At 38.8% G+C, this 22,351-nt stretch overlaps 1 protein-coding gene across 7 annotated transcripts in view; it reads right to left on the bottom strand.

Annotated features, from left to right (window-relative positions):
- Positions 1-22,351, bottom strand: part of AKT3 (AKT serine/threonine kinase 3) — a 331,186-nt gene that overhangs the window by 7,496 nt on the left and 301,339 nt on the right. For 6 of the 7 annotated variants that reach the window (XM_032242409.1, XM_032242411.1, XM_032242412.1 and 3 more), the window contains one exon: positions 4,758-4,860. In XM_032242409.1, the coding sequence (XP_032098300.1) occupies positions 4,758-4,860 (103 nt within the window). Of the gene's footprint in view, positions 1-3,598; positions 3,923-4,757; positions 4,861-22,351 lie in introns of those variants that run through there. The other variant, XM_032242410.1, reaches the window with a different exon arrangement.

Below are 22,351 nucleotides of genomic sequence, written 5' to 3'. Positions count from 1 at the left end.
TTGGTATTCTTTAAAGCTGATGATCTCACTCCATCATTCCAGCCCCCGTCTGTTGTCAGGCTTGGTAACAGTGAGGCATGAACACCTGATCACGGCCCAACAAGAGCTGAGAGCCTGGGCAGGGGCTGTGGTGGGAGGGGCTGGAGGAAGGGCAGCTGACTGAGTTGGAGCCTGTCAACGCATACAAGCTAGTTCCTGCCATGAGAGGCTGTCCATAGGGAACAGTGATGATAATGCACATGAACTATGTTTCCCAAAAACACGCATCTGGAAAAAGAAGACAGTGATCAGCTCTACGTGCTACATCTCTTGAATTCCTGGATCCAAGGAACATCAGTTGCTTGATTTTCTTAGAACATTTAACAAATGTAATTATATGGCAGTAAAAGCGACCAGATCTCAAAGAAATCCTCTTTTTCTGTAAGAGGAAGGCGGAGGACCATGAATGGCTATAACGAAAGATGACACATTCCAAAATCTGTTCAATTAATCAACACCAGTGAGGACAATCTGGCATGCTACTGCAGCTGTTTGTAGAAAATGGAACATTTCGCCTTTCTAACTGATGATTTGTTCTAAACAGTAACTGTATCCTGTTTTATACAAGCAAGGTGGCAAGTGGGAAGACAATGGCTAACGAATGGTACTGCTCTGGACTTTTACCAAGAAAATCTCTGTGTGTGAGCCCTTAGGGAGCTGCAACGGTTCCTCACCAGTTAAACTCTTGAAAACTGCAAGAAAAAGGTTATGTTAAATGTAATCACAGCTCAAAGTTTCCCTGATTCTCCTTTTATCTGCCCCGTAAGGGAATTTAGAATATATCTAGAACTGTCAAACTAAAAATACTGTCCCTTTGCCCTAGAAGAACCCAGAAGCTGCAGTTAACAACCATCAAGGCTGTTCCCCTAAGACAGGAAGCCCAGGGCCAGGTGGTCCCCAGTGCTGAGCGCTGTGCTGTGCTGAGCTACACAGACAGCAAGAGAGACTGCTGAACAGAGGTGCCTGCAGATGCATCCATGCTGGTCTTTGCCTGGGCACACTGTGCTGTACTCTTTCATCTGACTTTCCTTTCTAGAGAGGTCCTGAATAGGCAAAAACACAGGAAGTCCACAGTGTCCTCCCCTCCCCAACTGTGGTATGCCCAGATGACACTCCTGGGCTCTCATTTCCATACTGCCCAGGAGCAGGGCAGGACCACACCCCATTTCTGACACCCGCAAAAGCCAGATTTTTTTTTTTTCCCCCTAAAGACAGAATCTCACTCTGTTGCCCAGGCTGGAGTACAGTGGTGTAATCTCGGCTCAATGCAGCTTCTGCCTCCTGGGTTCAAGCAATTCTCCAGCTTCAGCCTCCCGAGTAGCTAGAATTACAGGCATGCACTACCATGCCTGGCTAATTTTTCTATTTTTTGTAGAGATAGGGTTTCACCATATTGGCCAGGCTGGTCTCAGATTCCTCCTGACCTCAAGTGATCCGCCCAGCTTGGCCTCCCCAAGTGCTGGGATTACAGGTGTGCACCACCATGCCCTGGTAAAATCCAGACTTTCATGGGCAACAACTGCAGGTGGATTTTGATAACCATCTTGGACGTTACAACAACATGCAGGCTTCCTAGGTACCTCTGTCTCAATCTAGAAGTGAACCTATTACCATTTAAAGACACCGAGGTTGTAGGGCTTTTACAGCATGACCCATGTCTGAAACGACATGTTATTTAAGAACAGAGTTGCTGTTAGTGGCAAAATATGACATGCCAGGAAAAACATTCTTGATGGCTTTTATACTGCTGATAATGAACCAAGCAACTAGGTTCAAATTATGTTCTAGAAACTGTGCTGGAGGACGTAAAACACCTTCTAACATTTCAGCCTCATTTTAGAAGCCCTAGAAATTGAGCAGTAAAATGCACACTAATGACAAATCTCATCAGGACAAGTGCCTTGTGGGTTTGGAGTAAGGAATAAGGCAGGTAAGATGAATTTTGAAGAGATTCTGGTCCTTGAAAGCTAGGGGTTTAAAATTCAAGTCAATCATGAAAAAATAACTGACTAGCTAAGAGGCATATACAACAGCTTCTAATGTACCTTATCTGTAACCAAATCAGTTTTGATTTGCTATGGTCTTTCTAGGCTGACACTTCTGAGCACCGCATTTCAGCCCCGTCCGCTGGCCCTCTACGCGCACCACTCCTGCAGCCAGGTGTTCGCTGTGTCGGGTCTATCATCCCCTAATTGGAGTGGACCACAGCACACAGTAATACTATGGACTGGCCACTCTGGTGCTTGAGCAGAAATGAAAATCAGGTGATTCAAATTTGCAAAACTCTTGGTGCTCATCCCAAAGAGACGGCTTCTCAGGCATATGGGAGGACAAAAACAGGCCACCGAGAGATTATCAGCCCTGCTGCCCGCTTTTCCAGAGGACAAAGTGACCTGCCATCTCCCAGAGCTGTAAGGGGCAGAGCCCGACACATGGCAGGTTCCCCAGGTCTGAGCCCTGGGCTTTTTCAACCTCACTCTGTGTCCCAAATTGGGATTTCACTTTTAGCTTTCTGAAGTAAAATATCTACTCATGGCTCCACATTTTAGAGCCTACCTATTTCTACAACTTCCAAAATAACATATTTAGTTGCTCTAAAGATACACAAATGCCAAATGCTCTATTTAAGAACGGAAACTTTCTCAAAGCAGCTGAGACCTGTCAGGGCTTCCTATCCCAGGGTCTGCTTTGGATATTCAGAGGGAAGGCAAGCCTGGGTCTACTCCTGGCTCTGAAGTTCCTAGGCATTCACCATATTCTGTGTATTCATGCACCTAACAAGTATTATTAATACGCAGACTGTGCCAGGCATCTAACTAGGAGCTTGGGCTAAAAACAAGACAAACTAGATCCTTCCTCTCCGAGCCACTGCATGTTAATGGCGGAAAGAGACACTAAACAAATAAATTAACCAGAAAAATACCAGCAGGTAAAGGTACCAACGTAGTGAATGAAGAGTGGGAGGGAGGGTTGTCAGATTAATGTTCTTCAGACCAGGTCAGAGAAGGTTCTCTGATGGAATGACATGCAAGCTGAAGAACAAGAAGGAGTCATCCATGCAGGTTCAGGGAAGGAGAGCATTCTAGGCAGGGACACCCAGATCCTGAGGCATGGTAATGTGTAGCATGTTTAAGGTATGGCTGGAACCCAGGGACAGCAGGGGAAGATGGAACACAAAGGGGTCAGAGAGGTTGACAAGGCCCAGATCAGTCAGTGCTGTGCAAACCAATATGAGCAACTTTGGATTTAGAGTACAATGGGATGGCACTGGAAGGCTTTAAGCAGAGGAATGATGTGGCCTGCTTACAATTAGGATTATATCCAAATGAAAGAGCCTAGCAAAGGCTCTACAGCAGGAACTGCCCATGGGCCAATCCAGCAATTCACTGGTGTTACCCAGCATTGTGGAAAATTATAATGCCACAGTCCATGCTGGGGACAGAAGCCAAGAGCCTATGCCCATTATTTCCACTCAGAAAGCCCTGAGCTACTTGCCCACAACTCCACAGGCTTTCCAACACCGTCTGTGACTCTTAGTGATGAGTGGCTCACTTCAATGTACTGGTATTTCACAACTTAGCTTAGACATCAGTCAAGTTGGTAACCCTCTCCTGGCTACGGCTGACTGCAACTATAGGACCCTGAGCACCTTAACTTCTTGTCAATCTAAAGAAAGAAAAGCACACATCCATAATCATATCTTTACTTTCAGGGTGTTCAAGGTTCCCCTGCTGCCAGTTAAGACCTCTTGGCCTAGATGGCCCCTTGTTTGCCTTTTAACACTAAAATCTGTTGCCAGTGATCAGACTTGGCACAGCATTTCCCTCCAATCCTCCCTCTCCTGGACACTGAGTCCACATCAGCACTATTGATGAATCTGCCTCTTAAAAAGAAAGGAGAGAAGAAATACAGGAAAGGAATGGAAAAGGAGAGAAAAATTAACATGATGCTATTATGTGAGCCAATAGATGTGTGATGAATACCCGAAGATTGACCTGAAACTCAACCTTACCCTCATTCCTAAGTTGGTATTAGATACAGATCTCTGTCAGCATGAAAATGTTTATAAATTATGTCTGATAACCTTTTCCTTCATTACAGGTCCCCTTCTTTGTGGTGTTTCTCAAAGTGTGAGACGTACTAATGTATATAAAGTGACTTAAGGTGGTATATGAACACACGGTTTTCTTAAGTATGTAATTTATATGTACCCAAAATTACTAGCAAACTAAATTATGTCTTCACAGATATTACTATTTAAGAGACAGCTAAGTAAAAAGGAATGACTCAATTTAAAGTGAATTTTAAAACTATTAAGTAAGTAGGAGGCCAGAACTGACAAAATCCTGAAGGCGATGTGTGAATTAACAGTCTAGGAAAAGAGGGGAGTCTCTATTTCACAATCCTTTCAGTTGGTGTCAAAAGAATCTACTGGAGAACAGTATGGGAGGTCTGGTCTGTAACTGCATCTACAATTTCTCTCTCTATAATTTGCCCTACCCAGAAAAGCATTTCTTGCAGCTACCTGTCTTTTGGTATTTCCACCGGAAACTCAATATTCTTAAATCCAATTCAATATTCAATATTCTTAAATGCAATAAGTCACTGTGGAATTTGATCTTGAAAATATCAGATGATTTTTTAAAAGACTGTTTTCTTCAATCACATTAGAAGAAATTACATTAGAAATTTATCAATTGCCTTGTAAATTTACTTACATTTTTCAGGTGGTGTTATTGTAATAGTCTGAGCTGTAAATTCCTCATCAAAATATCTAGTATCTGTCTCAGATGTTACTTGAGGTTTAAAAGGAGGTACAAGCTGTAAAAAGAAAGAAAAAGTTTTATTAACTGATTTCAATTCAGGAAAATTCCTTCCTAGGAAAAAAGTAGAGAGCACGTAATCAAATGAACAGGACAAAAAGTTTACAGTGATGAGTCGCAGTGCAAGGTGGACATGGTATTTGGCTTCCCAGTCAACAGCCTAAACAAAATGGTGGGTAACTGGTGGTCCCGTATAAAATCTAATGGATCAGGAGAACCACAGAGCAGGAAAGGAGAGGGATACTGAAAAACCTGTCCTAGTTCTTTATTCCCAATAACAAACACACACACAAAACCGTACCAGTGCAGACCACTGTGACACAATGCACTCTCTTTCTAGTGCTAGCTGAAGAGGCTATTAATAAAAACACAACTTAAAAATACAGTATCACCAGCTTACAGGTAAGAGTGCTGCCTCTGCCCTCTGTAAAGAACTCTTAACTTTGTACTTTGCAAAGAATTTGCTGACATGAGATGGGCATCAATGCCTGCCCTGCTCTGGAAAAGGGATTCTTGGCGGCCTCTGAAGTTACACGCAAAATTCTGCCCATAGCTTTCATCAGATCTTCAAAGGTAACCACAACCCAAAAGAGATTAAGAGTAGCTCCTCTGGGACTGACAGGGTAGGAATCAGGCATGGGGGTGGCAGGAAAGGCTTGGGCTACTGAAGGTTTAGGATGCCTGAGCCCTGTGAACCTCCCCTGGTTGGTAGGGAAAAGGAGCTCACACGGGCTGCTGCTTCTCAGGGCTCTAGCCTTGAGGGGTAGGTGTAACCCACAGGTTTCCTTCTAGCTCAGAATGTTCAATCCCAGAGCACAGAGTCAGAGTACATGCTCTGCAAAGTATGATTCAGAACAGGGGATACTGCTTCAGAATACAATCCCCACGGGGATAAGAAAATGGCAAACAGAATGACAAACATCAGCATGTTTGATAAAAATTTACAGAAACAGAAACATACAATTGGCTTGAGATCAGTGCATTTTCCCACTCTTTCTGTCACTAAATTTATGTTAAATAATAAGGCAAAATCTTTAAGTTAGTCTCTAGACAGAAGTATATTTTTAAGAATCGGGGAATGAGTAGAGTTAAAAGCAGGTTTTCAAAATAAAGGACCACATTTCAGTTTATGGTGCATGCTACAAATCTCTTTTCTCTTTAGAATTCTGTGTGGCCCCAGTACACAGCTATTCTAATGTCTTCATGATTAGCAAGCAACCTTTTGGAGATGAACCAACTCTAGGTTCCATTGATCCGCTGGTAATAGCTACTAACCCTTGGTCTGAAACAAGCTTTCTGCCAGTGGCAAGGAGAAACCTGCCATGGTGCCATCCCATGTTTCTTTCTAGCTGCTCTGCTACGATCCCTGGACACGAGCAAGCAGGTCACGCCACTGCTAGAAAAGCTCCCCTCTGCTTCTCAGAAGTGCGTTCTCTTCACCAGCACCACACGCACACGCACGGGGAACACCAGAGGCGACATAGGCTGGAGCAGTGTTGGCTTTGTTGTTGCTCTTGCTGTCTTTAAGAAAACCAAGGGGTAACTGCCCCTGTCTGGCAGGAAATTGGAAGACTGGAATTCTGGTTGAGTTTTTCTTTCTGATTCACTTTTCTACAGATGTTCACAAAATAGGTCTTTATCCTTCCAATCAAGTTAACCACAAGAAATTCCTGTGGCTGGAATGGGCTTCTCTTGGGCACTGGGAGTAGGTTTTGCTTACTTCTGCCCCACCTTTTCATCTGGTTCTCTGTGATGTCAAAAATTTAAATTTGGCTTCAAGTTAGGGGAAACTTGTCCTTTTAGATGAGAGAATGATCACCTGTAACTTTAACAAACTGGAACCTACCTTAACCGAGTTTTCAAAAGATTACAGGGGAGCTTAAAATAGTCTGTTTCAAATGTCATGTGTACCGAGGACTTTCCTGACCGCTTTCTTGTATTAAACAGCTATCCTCCCCATCACTTTCTATCTTCACACTGCTTTTTCTTCAAGACTTTGTGACATCTGATACACAGGCATGCATACATACATACACACATATAACACACATATATTCATTTATTACTGTTATTACATGTCATCACCAACAAAATTTAAGTTCCAAGAGGGCAAGGACTTAAAAAAAAAAGTATTGATGCATAATTAACATACACTAAACTGCACACATTAAGAATATACAATTTGGGCTGGGTGTGGCAGTGTGCACCTGTAGTCACGGCTACTTGGGAGGCTGAGGTGGAAGGATCGCTTCAGCCCGGAAGGCAGAGGTTGCAGTGAGCCAAGATTACGCCACTGCCCTCCAACCCAGCCTGGGTGAAAGAGTAAAACCCTCTCAAAAAAAAAAGAAAGGCAATTGATACATTTTGACATATGTTTATACCCATGAAACTGTCACCAAAATCAAGATGGTAAAAACACCTACCACTTCAATTATCTTCCTTCCTGTACCCCTGTGTAATTCCATCCTTTCCCCCATCCCCTGTAGGCCATGACTGACATGCCATGATTGGCTTGTATTTTTAAGAGTTTTATGCAAATGGATCACATAGGATGTACTCTTTGGTTTCTTTCACTTGGCAAGATTACTTTGACATTCATCTGTGTCAATGCATGAGAGCTTTGATGGGAAATCATTAGGCATCCACCTTACAGTCCTCGTGTGGCTCCTTCTGACTTATTTTTTCCCTAAGCTTAAGAAAGCTTTTAAAGAGCACCAGTGTTTCTTCAGGTAATAATGTAAAAAAGACTACAATGACATGGGTACATTCCCAGGACCCTCAGTTCTTTAGGGATAAACTAATAGCCAGTATTATGGCTTACAAAAGTGTCTTGAACTTGATGGAGCTTATATTCAGAAATAAAGTTTGTATTTTTTATCTTTCAATTCCATTTTCCATTAACTTTTTGAAGTCCTCTCATATTTATTTTAAACAACAGCTGAACAAATTTCAAATATTATATTATTATGGGTTGAAATGTGTCCCTCTAAAATGTGCATGTTTAAGCCCTAACACCAAGTACCTCGGAATGTGACTTTATTTGGAGATAAGGCCTTTAAAAAAGTAACTGCATTAAAATGAGATATTGGGGTGGGTCTTAACTCAATCTGGTATATGTATAAGAGGAAATTTGGATACATAAGTAGACACACTAAGGAAAAACCATATGAAGACACAGGAAGAAGATGGCCATCTGCAAGCAAAGGAGAGACACCTCAGAAGAAACTAACCCTGCCTGCATCTTGATCTTGGACTTTCACCCCTCCAGAAATGTGAGAAAATGAATTTCTGTTGTTTAAACCACTCAGTCTGTGGTATTTTGTTATGGCAGCCCTAGCACATTAATACATTAGTTTCCTATTTCAGCTTTAAACCAGTATTCTTCATCTCTTCTTTTTCTTTGCCCACATCTCTCAAAACATTTCTGTATCAACTGACAGAATGTAAACTCCCATTTAGGAAGCACAAAGTCAAAAATATTTCTGTAAATCTCAGCTGCTTTTATGGATCAGCTCAATGAATAGCTATAGTATCATTAACTGCAAACGACATATTTTTCTGACAAATGCACTAAACTTGAAACAAATCTTTATTTGAAACCAATTTGCTTTCAGAAAATGTGGTATCCAATGATCTTAAACAAGAGGATCAAGTTTCTGGGTTCAAGGCATCAATTTCATTTCACTGAAAATATGCAACTTCAAGTCTCTATGGTGACAGCAAAGTTGAAGCCCCCTAAATCCTTTCCACCCTAATCTCTAAGCAAATTTAAAGGTTATGAAATCACTCAACCATTTACTATCTTCCTAAAAGTGTGAATGAGAAAACAAACAGGCTGGACGCGGTGGCTAACACCTGTAATCCTAGCACTCTGGAAGGCTGAGGCGGGTGGATCACAAGGTCAGAAGATCAAGACCATACTGGCTAACACCGTGAAACCTTGCCTCTACTAAAAAAAAAAAAAAAACGCAAAAAATTAGCCAGGCGTGGTGGTGTGCACCTGTAGTCCCAGCTACTTGGGAGGCTGAGGCGGGAGAATCACTTAAACCTGGGAGGCAGAGGTTGCAGTGAGTCGAGACTGTGCCACTGCACTCCATGCACTCCAGCCTTGCTACAGAGTGAGACTCGGACTCAAAAAAAAAAAAAAAAAAAAAAAAAAAAAGAACGAACGAAGAATTTTCTGAAGGTTGTTAGAGTAAGTAACATTTGATATTTCTAGTATAGCTGGAATGACTGCATGAGTGTAGGCATGAACACCAAGGTCTCTGAAGGTAAGACTCCCCAGACCTTTCTTAGCAACAGGTCACGTGCTGCTGTCAGATACCTATATTCTTTCTTCTATTGTTCCTTCCAGGTGCTTAAGTAATAGAGTGGAGAGCTTGAAACTTTCTGGGACAGCTGATGTAGACAGCGATTATGGTATCTTAATTGCCTTAACAACTGTGGTTACTTTCACCATTTTGTGTTGGCATATAGGGTCCCAAATCCAGGGAACATAGATGTTAACAGTAAAAAACTGCCAACACTATTGCATGCTTAGATTTCCCAGAGACAGTAATCTTGCTGTGATTTTCACTGTTCTGAAACAATATGAGAAAGTAGTCAATCATAGGTGGAGATTCTGATTTATTTAATCTCTATTAATTACTGGCTTCACACTTTGTGTATACATAGGTGTGCATGTACTGGAAAAGCAGGAGTATAAAAAGAGGATTTATTTCTAACAAAACTAATGGAAAGATGGCATACATTAGTTATATTGTATGTTAAGCTGTGCCATACCAATGATGACTTCTTGACATAAAACTAGAAACTAATTACATTTCATTTTTACAAAACTACACAATAATAACAAGTTCATACTGTTAATCTTGTGCCTATATAAAATGTACCAAGGAGCCCAAGGTATATAACAAATTAATATACCACTATTATATCATAATATTAGATGGGTCAAAATGAGTACTTTAGCTATAAAAGACATTAAATGTTTAATTAATACATCTGCTTTCATTGCTGGAATTTTGAAGCGTTTCTTAATACATGATATGGATGGTTTGCACTACTTTAAAAGTAATCCCCTTAAATTTGAGCTCGTATTTTCTGTGATAAATTTTCTCATTCAAAAAGAACTTCATGACCACTCATCCTACCGATTGTAGGTCTACGCACGGGCAAGGCTACTCACAAACATCCATAGATACGATACATTATTTGAAGATTTGAGTTATACTTGGAGAGGATTCACTTATACATTACAACAAAAGGGCTTTCATCAGTGAAATACTGGGAGCCTTTTTAAAAGGCAGGAGAAGGTAACAAAAAGACTGCATCTTGTAGTGTTTATGGACAAGTTGCATTTATTGTAACTACCAGAACTTCAGTAAGAACCTAGTGAGATAATCTTCTTTTTCCCTTCTTCAGCTGATTTTACAGGCACTGTCTAACATCAACAGTGTGGCAGCCATTATCACTATTTCTCATTAGAAATATTCAAGAACATGAACAAAAGTTGAATAAGTATGTAAACTGGGGAGAAATGACACAAAGGCAATTTCCAACCTACAAGCTAATTTTGTTATAAAAGCCTACATATAAGGCTGGGCACAGTGGCTCATATCTATAATTCCAACAATTTGGGAGGCCAAGGTGGGCGGATCACTTGAGCCAGGAGTTCAAGACTAGCCTGAGTAACACAGAGAGACTCTGTCTCTACAAAAAAATTTAAAAATTACCCAGGTATTGCAGCATATGCCTGTGATCCCAGCTACTTGGGAGGCTGAGGTGGAAGGTCGAGGTTGCAGTGAGCTGTGATTGTGCCACTGTACTGCACTCCTGTGGGTGACAGAGTGAGACCCTGTCTCGAAAAAAAGAAAGAAAGAAAAGAAAAATGCAGCCTATGTACAAACTGGAAAAAAAAAACTTGGGACCTGTTTCAATAGATACACACACACACACAGGCTATATAATGTAGGTAGGTTACTAGTCAGTATAAAACATATTAAAAATATAATATTAAAGCTTCCAACTGTATCTATTACTTTTATAGAGAAATTAATATTATGTTTCTGTAAAGATGATATGATCAAGAACCTCTGTCTCTCTATCCAAGTTCTAGCACTAGCAGCCATAGCCACTCTCTTAATACCATACCAGATGAATGCTGGAGAGGACCCAGTTAGGGAGCATTTGGGATGGGCTATGCACTTGTGGTGAGAAGGAAAGATAGGGGCTTTAAAAGCTAAGGAGGAAGAGGCAGAAGTTCAATTTGAGGCACAGGGGCAGACGGCAGTTTCTATGATAGGCAAGGAAGCTACTGGGAAAAAGAGCCTATATTTATCAGGAGCTACACTATGCCCAGGCACTGTACTAATTAACTGAATGCAGGAAACCAATGGGAATTTTATGAAGGACACAGAAGATACAAGCTATGGTTTGAAGCTCTAGCTCCAAAAAGGGGTCAAATAGCAGCAAGGGGGCAGATGAGGTTTCTACACAGGCAAAGAAATCACACGGAGTACTTCCTGTTAATCTGGTAAACTCTCAAACAAGACTTTAAATTATCTGAAATACTCTATTCCCTAAAAAGAAAAAAGGTGGATCTTTTTGAGCATCTCTTCAATGCGTCTTTAAACTGAATGATAATATATTCACATTGAAAATAATCTTATAGATCCAGTCCCATTCCCTCATTTTAGGATGAAAAACACTGAGGCCCTAAATTTTCATATTAAAGTCATCCTAAAGCATCACAGTATCAACCACCACCCAATTAATTTTAATCCAATCGTAAGTGCAGCCTCTATTTATTCTTAAAATATGGGTTAGGCAACCTTTAAAATATTTCTGCGACCTCTGAAACACAACACTCAACACATGAAAATGTAAATGGCATGCTTATTTATCTGTCTCTTCTACTAAACTGTGAGCAACTTGAAGACAGGGACTTTATCTTAGCTATCTCTGCAAGGGTAGCTTTGCAAAGCGCAATACTTACTTATGTAATACAATACTCACAATACCTACAACACTTAGTGCATACTACAGTCATGTGTCGTTTAATGACAGGGATCTCTTCTGAGAAATGCATGTTAGGTGATTCTGTCATTGTGCAAACATCATGGAGGGTAGTTATACAGACCTAGATGGTGTAACCTACAACATACCTAGACTATATGAGATGGCCACTTCCTTTAGGCTATAGCCCTGTACATGTTACAGAAGTGAATAGGGTAGACAACTGTAACATAATTGTAAGTATTTGTGTATCTAAATGTAGAAAAAGTACAGTAACAATATTTCATTATAATCTATGGAACCACTGTGGCGTCTACGGTTTGTTGTTGACTGAAGCATCGTTGTGTGGTGCGTGACTTACAGATAAGTACTAAATATTTGGTGAGTAAACACCAGAAAATATTCACAGGAGGTTCTTTGGTCTTTTGGCCACTGATGCCTACTCACCGGGCGTCAGTCTCTGGATGAGTCCTGAACCATGCATGCAAAGGGCAGATTCCAAGCTCCCTAGTGAAGTCTACAAGGCACTGTCAAAAGGTAATGAAATTACACATTCTCTAGATTTGTTACTGAGAATTGCAACAAAAAAGAAGGGGAACAGCCCTGAATTCTGTTGTGGCTGAACTGAATTAACCATAACATTCACTGGTAATTCACACTGTTTAAATAAGCTCTCTCACACAAGCTCTTTAGAATGCTGCACAAATGTGAATCTGTGAGATACTTCCTTGCATGAATACAAAACACTGCTGTGCCACATGAAGAAAAGGTGTACATCTGGCATGCAATAATGCATAATTAAGAACAAATACTCAGTTTCACTTCCAATCATGGCCAAGCAGCTCCGACTGGATTAACCCTCCTGCACATAACTATAACCTCAGAAAAAAATACATGAAAACAATCTAAAGGTTCTGGGAAGCAACTGAAAACAGGTAGATACTGAAGAGGGGGTGGGCACTAGGAATAAGGAATGGCACTAAATGAATTTCTCATTTTTATGGCTTTTTGCCTTTTGAGATGGAGTCTTGCTCTGTCGCCAGGCTGGAGTGCAGTGGCGCGATCTCAGCTCACTGCAACCTCTACCTCCTGAGTTCAAACAATTCTCCTGCCTCAGTCTCCTGAGCAGCTGGGACTACAAGCGCATGGCACCACACCCAGCTAATTTTTTGGATTTTTAGTAGAGATGGGGTTTCACCATGTTGGCCAGGATGGTCTCAATCTCCTGACCTCGTGATCTGCCTGCATCAGCTTTCAAAGTGCTGAGATTATGGCTTGGGCCACTGTGCCCAGCAGGGTAAAAATCTTAAATTAGCAACCCACAGTCCCACTGCCATGAAGAATCAGAGGACAGAGATAGAAAATGTACAGCAGCTTTAAAGTGAGGGAGGTGTAATCTCAGAAAACATGCAGCCAAGGAGAAGCAGCCCTAAAATCTCAATATAAGGTCTGTCCAAATCTCTGCTGACTCCTGAACCACATACATGCACAGGGTAGGCTCCAGGCCCCCTAGTGAAGTCTAAATAAACCAACTGGAAACCTTAACCCACTGGAAAAAAGCATTTGCAGTTTGAGTTCATCTGTGACTAGCCTAGGAAAATAAAAAATTCAGTATTTGTTGTTGCAACCTAACCAAATTCAGAGGCACAACAACCTACCAGTCACAATGCCCAAGAGGCATTCCAAAATGACTCAGCATTAAACAAACAAAAAAAAGGAAACAGAACCCATACACCGGAAAAGACACCAAAGGAAACTGATGCTCTGATGTTGAAATCAGCAAAGATGTTAAAGCAGCTTTATAATCACCCTCAATGATGTAAAGTAAAATATGTTCATAATGAATAAAAAGGTTGAAAATCTCAGCAGACACACAGAAACTATTAGGAAAGGACCAAATGGAAAAATCTAAAAAAAATAAAATATCTGAAATCAGAAATTGTCTCTATGGGCATAGAGCACATTGGAGATTATATAAGAGTCAGTAAACTTGACATACAGCAGAGATTATTATCCAATTTGAATAGCACAGGAAAAAAATGTGAAAAAACAAGCAGAACTTCATACCTGTAGGACAACTTCCAAAGGTAAGAAGAAGAAAGAGAAATAAGAAAGAAGAGATAGACAATAAGACAGAAAATATATTTCAAGAAATAGTGGCTAAAAGTTTTCCAAAGTTAACGAAGGATATGCAAGAGATTCAAAAAGCTCAGGCAATTCCAAGCAGAATAAATACAAAGAAAACCTCACCTAAACACATTATAGTCAAAAAGCTGAAAACCAGAGCCTATCACGGTTCCATCAGAGAAGCAGGACTACTCTCTCTGTGTGTAAAGAGATTACAGGGAATTGAATTTTCCTGATTTTGGGAGCTCTGTAAGGCTGTTATGTTCAAGTTTACTGCTGGGGCTTGATGTCCACAGGGCAGTTAAGTTGAGATGGGAAGATGCAAGTAAAGCTGGGAGAGGAAAGATGAAATGGAATCTAGAAGCACAAGCTGGAGACCAGGAGGACACACTGACACCCATGTTAATTCGTACCATCTGACCTTGCTGGTGTGGATATCCTGCAAAAGCCGGGGACCTTCACCATGGAGCTAAACACACATTCCAGCCCAGCAAGAGGCTCGAATGTTCACAGGATGGAGGGGGAGATGGAGCAGATGCGTGCCTGACCACTGCCACGTGCCAATGAAACGGTCTAGCAAACAAACATGAATGAGCCACAAAATGGCTGCTCCTCCACGTCTATCCTCCAAATCTCCTGTGAGAATCTTAAATAGCAAAGGGAATCCTGGGAAATGTATCTCAGTCTAGTCAACTGACAAATTACAAAGCCATCATACAAACAAAAATATCTTGAAAACAGCCAGTGAAATATACCACATAACTTACAAGGAAGACATATTTAAATATGTACTCACTAAACTATCAACCCACAATTTTATATTCAGTAAAAATATCCTTTAAGAATGAAGGCAAAATAAAGACATCATCCCATAAAAGAAAACAAATTTTTTGCCAGCTGCACTACAAAAAATGGTATAAAAAAATTATTTAGACTGAAGGGGAATTATACCAGAAGAAAACATGGATCTTCTAAGAAAAAAAAAAAAATGAAGAAATGAAAGTGTTCTGAAATTAGACTGCAGTGATGGCTGCACAAGTCTGTCAAGACCCTAAAAACCATGGAAGTGTATACTTTAAAGGGTGAATTATTGCAATAAAAAATTTATTAAAAAAAGAACAACATTGGAAATGGGAAATATGTAGAAAAATAATAAATACTAAGAGTCCTAACTTAGAATCTGGGATGGAGATGAAGATTAATCTTCAAATAGAAACACAGATGTTTAATGAATAAACCGAAACACTTAAAATGAATATAGTAAGGTCTGGAAGATTCCCTTAGGCCCTTTCAGAGGAGGTATTATTTCACTGAGGCCTCTTTCTGTGCCTTGTGCATGATAAATAAAAATGTTATTTATTTAATCAGTTACCATCTCATTGAAATGAATATCAACCAAGTGACCAAAATAAACTATAAACTACCTAAATTACTCTCTAGAGGCAAGTTTTTTTCTTCTTTTCTGAAGGAAATCTTTGAAAGATAAGGAGCAATACCGTTAAGTATTAAAATCCATCTCAAAATAAGCCAAAAATTATAAATCAGTCTTCCTGGAATGCCTCTTAAATCTTTTCTAAGTTGTGCTTTATATAATACTTACATAATTATGTTTTTAAATCATTATACTTTTTTTCCTTCAAGAAACAAAGCTTTAGCAGTCGGCATAAAACTGGGCTTTGGAATTTCCAACCTCAGCTGGGCCCTCCAGCAATCTGGGACCTCTTTATAGGTCCCTAGGTTGGGTTTCTCTCCAGCTCCCTCTGAGCCTATCCCTACATGTGACAGTCACTGTCTTAAAACTTCTAATATCAACCATATAACATTCTTCTCACTCTGAATAAGAAGGCAGAACTTCTGCCATAAAGACAGTGGGACCTAGACCTGTAGTCCCACTATTCGGGAGGATCCCTTAAGTCCAGGGATTCCAGGCTGCAGTGAGCTGTGATTGTGCCACTGCACTCCAGCCTGGGCATTACGGCAAGACCTCATCTCTTAAAAAACAAAACAAAAACAAAAACAGTAATTGGGGCCTTCAGTCAGAAACTACCATAACTTTCTGCCTACATGCCTATAAACACATTTGCTTTGGTGGGCACCTTACTTCTTTCCAATCGATGTCACTACAAGGTTTTCCCACCTCCTTTCTATGGGCTATGTTTCAGAGATCTTACATTTTTTTCTGTATTAACCTTACATCTTACTATCTACATGTTTTTATCTTAATGTTACTTTTTTCTATGTAGTTCCATTTTTACACTCTTTTGGATCATTCCCCTGAGTATATAAAATAAATATCACCCATTCTATGTGTTCCCTTTAGCTACTGCTCCTTCTTTCTTTACTCTTCAATTTTCTCTATTTTTTAAATTTTATTTTAGGTTGAATAGCACACATGTTGGTCTGTTATACAGGAAAACTGCATGTCATGGGGGGTTTGGTGTACATGTCATTCCATCACTCAGATAATAAGCACAGTCGCTGGCAGGGAGCTTTTTGATCTTCACCTTCCTCCTGCCCTCCACCCTCAAAAGTAGGCCCTGATGTCTGCTGTTCCCCTTTGTGTTGATATACACTCAATGTTTAGCTCCCACTTACAAGTGAGGACATGTGGGATTTCGTTTTCTGTTCCCTGTGTTTGCTTAGGCTTATGGCCTCCAGCTCCATTCATTTTGCTTCGAAGGACATGATCTTGTTCTTTTTGATGACTGCATAGTACTCCATGGCATATATGTACAATATTCTTTATCCATTCTGTAACTGATGGGCATTTAGGTTGATTCCATGTCTTTGCTATTATGAACAATGCTGTAATGAATATGTGTGTGCATGTGTCTTTATGGCAGAATAATTTACATTCCCAATAGGGGACTGCTGAGTCAAATGTAATTCGATTTTTAGTTCTTTGACATATTGTCAAACTGCTTTCCACAGTGGCTTAGCTAAGTTACATCTGCACCAGCAGTGTATAAGTGTTTCCATTTGTCCGCAATCTTGCCAGCACCTGTTATTTTTTGACTTTGTAATAAGGGCCATTCTGACCAGTGTGCAATGGTATCTCATGGTGGTTTTAACTTACATTTTTCTAATGATTAGTGATGTTAGGCAGTTTTTCACATGCCTGTTGGCCACATGTATGTATTCTTTTGGAAAGTGTCTGTTCATGTGTCTTGCCCACTTTTTAATGGAGTTGTTTTTTTGACTGTAAATTTGTTTAAATTTCTTATAGATTCTGAATATTAGACCTTTGTCAGATGCATAGTTTGCAAATATTTTCTCCCATTCTGCAGAGGTCTGTTTACTCCTCTGTTTAGGTCCGTTTAGTCCTTTTTGCTGTGCAGAAGCTCTTTAAATAGGTTTCACTTGTCAATTTTGTTTTTGTTGCAACTGCCTTTGGAGTCTTTGTCATGAAGACTTTGCCAAGGCCTATGTCCAGAATGGTATTTCCCAGGTTATTTTATAGGGTTTTTTTTATAGTTTTAGGTTTTACATTTCTCCTGAGTTGTTTTGGTATATGGTGTAAGGAAGATGTCCAGTTTTCACCTTCTGCACATGGCTAACCAGTCATCACAGCATCATTTACTGAAGAGGGAGTCCTTCCCCTATTGCTTCTTATTGTTGACTTTTTCAATCATCAGATGGTTGTAACTATGTGACATTTCTGGGCTGTTTATTCTGTCCCATTGGTCTATGTGTTTGTTTTTGTAACATTACCATGCTGTTTTGGTTACCATAGCCTTGTAGTATAGTTTGAAGTTGGGTAATGTAGTATCTCTGGCTTTGTTCTTTTTGCTTAGGATTGCCTTAGCTGTTGGGTTCTTTTTTGGGCCCACATGGATTTTAAAATAGCTTTGTCTAATTTTGTGAAGGCTGTCATTGGTAGTTTGAATAGGAATTGCACTGAATCTATAAATTGCTTTGGGCAGTATGGCCATTTCAACAATATTGATTCTTCCTATCCATGAGCATGGAGTGTTTTTCCATTTGTTTGCGTTGTCTGATTTCTTTAAGCAGTGTTTTGCAGTTCTCATTGTAAAGATCTTTCACTTCCAGGTTAGCTGTATTCCTATATATTTTATTCTTTTTGTGGCTTTTGTAAATAGAATCGCATTCTTCGTTTGGCTCTCAGCTTAGATATTGTTGTTGCATGGGAATCCTGATTCTTGTACATCGATTTTGTATCCTTAGATATAGCTTATGTTAATTTGTCAATTTTTGTTAAGATGTTTATTGAATTATAGAGCTTTTGGGCAGAGAGAATCAGGTTGTTTGGGTATAGACAGAACCATACTATCTGCAAACGTTAATGGTTTGACTTCAGCAAATTTTTAGAAACCTGAAGTCATATCAACCACACTCTCAGAACACAGTGCAAGAAAAACAGAAAGCAATACTAAGAAACTCTCTCAAAACCACAGAATTACATGGAGATTAAAGAATGTGTTCCTGAATTACTTTTAGGTAAATAATGAAATTAAGGCAGAAACCAAGAAATTCTTTTAAACGAATGAGAACAATGATACAACATACTAGAATCTCTGGGATATAGCTAAGGTAGTAGTAAGAAGGAAGTTTATAGCACTAAACGCTCACATAAAAAGTTAGAAAAATCTCAAATTAACAATCATCTAACATTACAACTAGAAGAACCAGATAAACAAGAGCAAAGCAACCCCAAAGCTAGCAGAAGACAACAAATAATCAAAATCAGAGCAGAACTGAAGGAAACTGAGATGCAAAACCAGTACAAAAGATGAACAAATCGAGGAGTTGGTTTTTTGAAAGCATTAACAAAACAGATAGACTGCTAGCTAGAATAATTGAAAATGAGAGAAGATCTGAATAAACACAATCAGAAATGACAAAGGGGACATTACTACCCTTTAATTTTTCTTGAATAGCCTAAGCTGAATGTCCTATTTCTTTTAACTTTCACTTGAATTAAAAATAAAAAAAGAACAATTTTAAGCATCAAGAATAGAAAATAAGACAACCAAGTCTAACAGATGTTAACATTGTACCATATGTACTTTCAAACGTCCGTTTTTTTCAGATATAAAATGGTTACTGCTAAATACCTATTTCTTCCCCACTCATTAACGGTTCAACCATTGATTCATTGATTGAGACAGGGCCTTGCTCTGTCACCCAAGCTGGAGAGCAGTGGCGTGATCACAGCACATTTCAGCCTTCAGCTCCTGGGTTCAATTGATCCTCCCACCTCAGCCTCCTGAGTAGCTGGGACTACAGTCGTGCACCACTATAGCTGGCTAATTTTTTGCATTTCTGGTAAAGGTGGGGTTTTGCCATTGGTCTTAAACTCCTGGGCTCAAGGAATCCTCCTACCTTGACCTCCCAAAATGCTGGGATTAAAGGAATGAGTCACTGCACCTGGCAGTATTCCACCATTTTAACCTGTGAGAATGGCAATCACCTATAATTCAAGCAAATGTTGTCCTGAAGTTACTTCACATCATTTACATGCAAGTTTTTATACTTTTCTCCCATATATATAAATGGTCATAAATACAAGGCTTTTCATGGTACATTTCCAATTTTCGTAGTATGTTATCATTCTGTAAAAGGCCTCAGTAATTTTTCTGTGTGTTTATTTTTTGAGATTTATCAATATTGATACTTATAAATTTATTCATTTTTTTATTCTTGAATAGTATTCTACCACAATAAGAAAAAACTGCACTGTATCTGTATTATCATTTTTAGCACTCTCATCTTAATATTAAATATCCAATCTATAAACATGAGATGTCTTTCCATTCATTTATATCTTAATTTCTTTCAACAATGTTTCATAGTCAGCAGCACGTAAGTCTTGTGCCTCCTTGGTTAAATTTATTCCTAAAACATTTTTTGATGCTATTTTAAATGAAATTGCTCTTCTTAAGTTCCTTTTTACACTGTTGATAGCTAGTATACAGAAATAAAATGTATTTTCTAGGTTGCTTTTGCATACTGCAACTTTACTGATTTTATTAGTTTTAAGAGAGCTCAAGTGTGGCGCGTGTGTGTGTTTATTAGGGTTTTCTACATATAGGATAATGTCATCTATTAACAGAAACAGTTTTATTTCTTCCTTTGAAATTTGATTGCTGGCCAGATGCAATGGCTCAGGCCTGTAATCCTAGCACTTTGGGAGGCCGATGTGGGTGGATCGCCTGAGGTCAGGAGTTCAAGACCAGCCTCGTCAACATGGTGAAACCCCATCTTAAAAACAAACAAACAAACAAAAAAATGAAATTTGATTGCTTTTTGTTTCTCTTAACTCCTCTGGCTACAGCTTCCAGTATCAGGTTAAACAGCAGTGTTGAAAGCGGATATCTTTGTTTTCTTCCTTATCTCAAGAGAAAAACTTTCAGTCTTTCACCATTGAATATAATGTGAGCTGAGGGTGTTCCAAACTATAGAAATGATCCCTTAAAGGAAAGCCTTTCCAAGAGTTTTCATATACGACCTTTATCACGTTGTGGCAGTTTCCTTCTACTTCTAGGTTTTTAGTGTTTTTACCATAAATGAATGTTGAATTTTGTCAAATGCTCTCCCTGCATCAGTTGAAATGATCATGCAGGTTTTCTCCTTCATTCTATTAATGTGGGACATTACACTGATCAATTTTTATACATTGAAACATCCCTGCGATCCTGAAATAAATCTACCTGGTTAAGGTGTATCCTTTAATTATATTGCTGAATGGTCTGCTAGTATTTGGTTAAGACATTTTGCATCTGTATTCATTAGGGACACCGGTCTGTAGTTTTTTTACAGTGCCTTTGGTTTTGACATCAGGGTAATGCTCCTCTAATAGAGCAAGTGAGGGAGGGTTCACTCCTCTTCAAATTTCTAAAGGAATTTGAGAAGGACTGGCGTTAATTTTTCTTTAAGTGTCGGGTAGACTTCTCCAGTAAAGCCATCTGGCCCTGGGCTTTTCTTTCCTGGGAGGTTTGTGATTAGTGATTTGATTTATTTAAGAGTTGTGGGTTTATCTGGATTTTCAATTTATTCTGAAGTCATTTTGGTGATTTGTGTATTTCTAGGAATATGTCCATTTTATCTAGGTTACTCAGTTTGATGGCATACAGCTCTTCCTAGTATTCTCTTATAATCCTTTCTATTTCTGTAAAGTCAGTAGTAATATCCCCTTTTCATTTCTGATTTAGTATTTCATTTTTCTCCCTTAGTAAATCAATCTAAAGTTTTGTCAGTTTTGTTGATTTTTCAAAGAACCAACTTTTGGTTTTGGTCATTATTCTCTATTGCTTTTCAATTTTTGATTTCATTTATTTCTGTTGTAATCTTTACACCAATAAATTAGTTAACCTAAATTAGATGAAGAGGTAAATTTATAAAAAGATATAATAATACTGAAATTTGGGTGCATCTAAAAATGCAACTTAAAAATGTCAAAACTTATAGAACAATAAAGAGAAAGAGTCAAAGCCACAATTATAACTGAAGGTTTCACTTCTCTTTTAATAACTGTTAAGAGCAAGTCACTAAGCTATCAGTAAGGAGGCAGAAGATCTAACACTATTAACCAACCAATTCTATCACTGATATTTATAGAATATTCTACACAAAAGCAAAGTACCCATTCTTTTCAAGTGCATGTAATCCATCAATAGAAACCATATTTTGAGTCATAAATAAATCAATAAATTTAAAAGATCTGAAATTACACAAAATACATTGTCTAACAATAACAGATATAAACCAGAGCTCAGAAACAGAAAGATAGCTGAAATATCTCCAAATATTGTACATCAAACAAAACACCGCAATAATTCATAGGGTTAAGGAAGCAACTGCCAAAAAATTCTCAACATTGTGAAATAAAATTAAGTCAAAATAAAATATATCAAAATTTACAGGACACAGACAAAAGCCGTGCTGTGAGGTAAACATATAGCACCATATGCCTCTGTCATAAAATAAAGAATTCAAATCTAGTATGCAATAAACTAAAAAAAAGAAATAAAAAGCAGAAAATATAGAAAAAAGGAAACATAAAACAAAAACAAAAATAAATGAAAATAAAGTCCAGTTCTTTGAAAATAATAAAATCAATAAATTCAACAATGACATAAAATTTTCAAATTCCTAGAACTATACACAGATTACCAAATCTTATATATATAAAAAAAAGTCCAGATAACTAGAATTACCCTATATCCATTAAAGAAACTGACTTTCTTTAGTTTTGACCTGGGCAGCTTCACAGGAGAATTCTGTCAAACATTTAAAGAAGAAATATATCAATTCTACTCAAACTCTTCCATAAAACAGAAGAGAAGAGAACACCATTCATTTTACGTATCACATTATTGTGATTC

The sequence above is a fragment of the Sapajus apella genome, unplaced genomic scaffold, assembly GCF_009761245.1.
Source record: "Sapajus apella isolate SASKATOON/1434 unplaced genomic scaffold, GSC_monkey_1.0 scaffold49, whole genome shotgun sequence".
NCBI classification, from domain to species: Eukaryota; Metazoa; Chordata; class Mammalia; order Primates; family Cebidae; genus Sapajus; species Sapajus apella.
The sequence above is the reverse complement of the archived record's forward strand: the minus strand, read 5'-3'. Positions and strand labels throughout refer to the sequence as shown.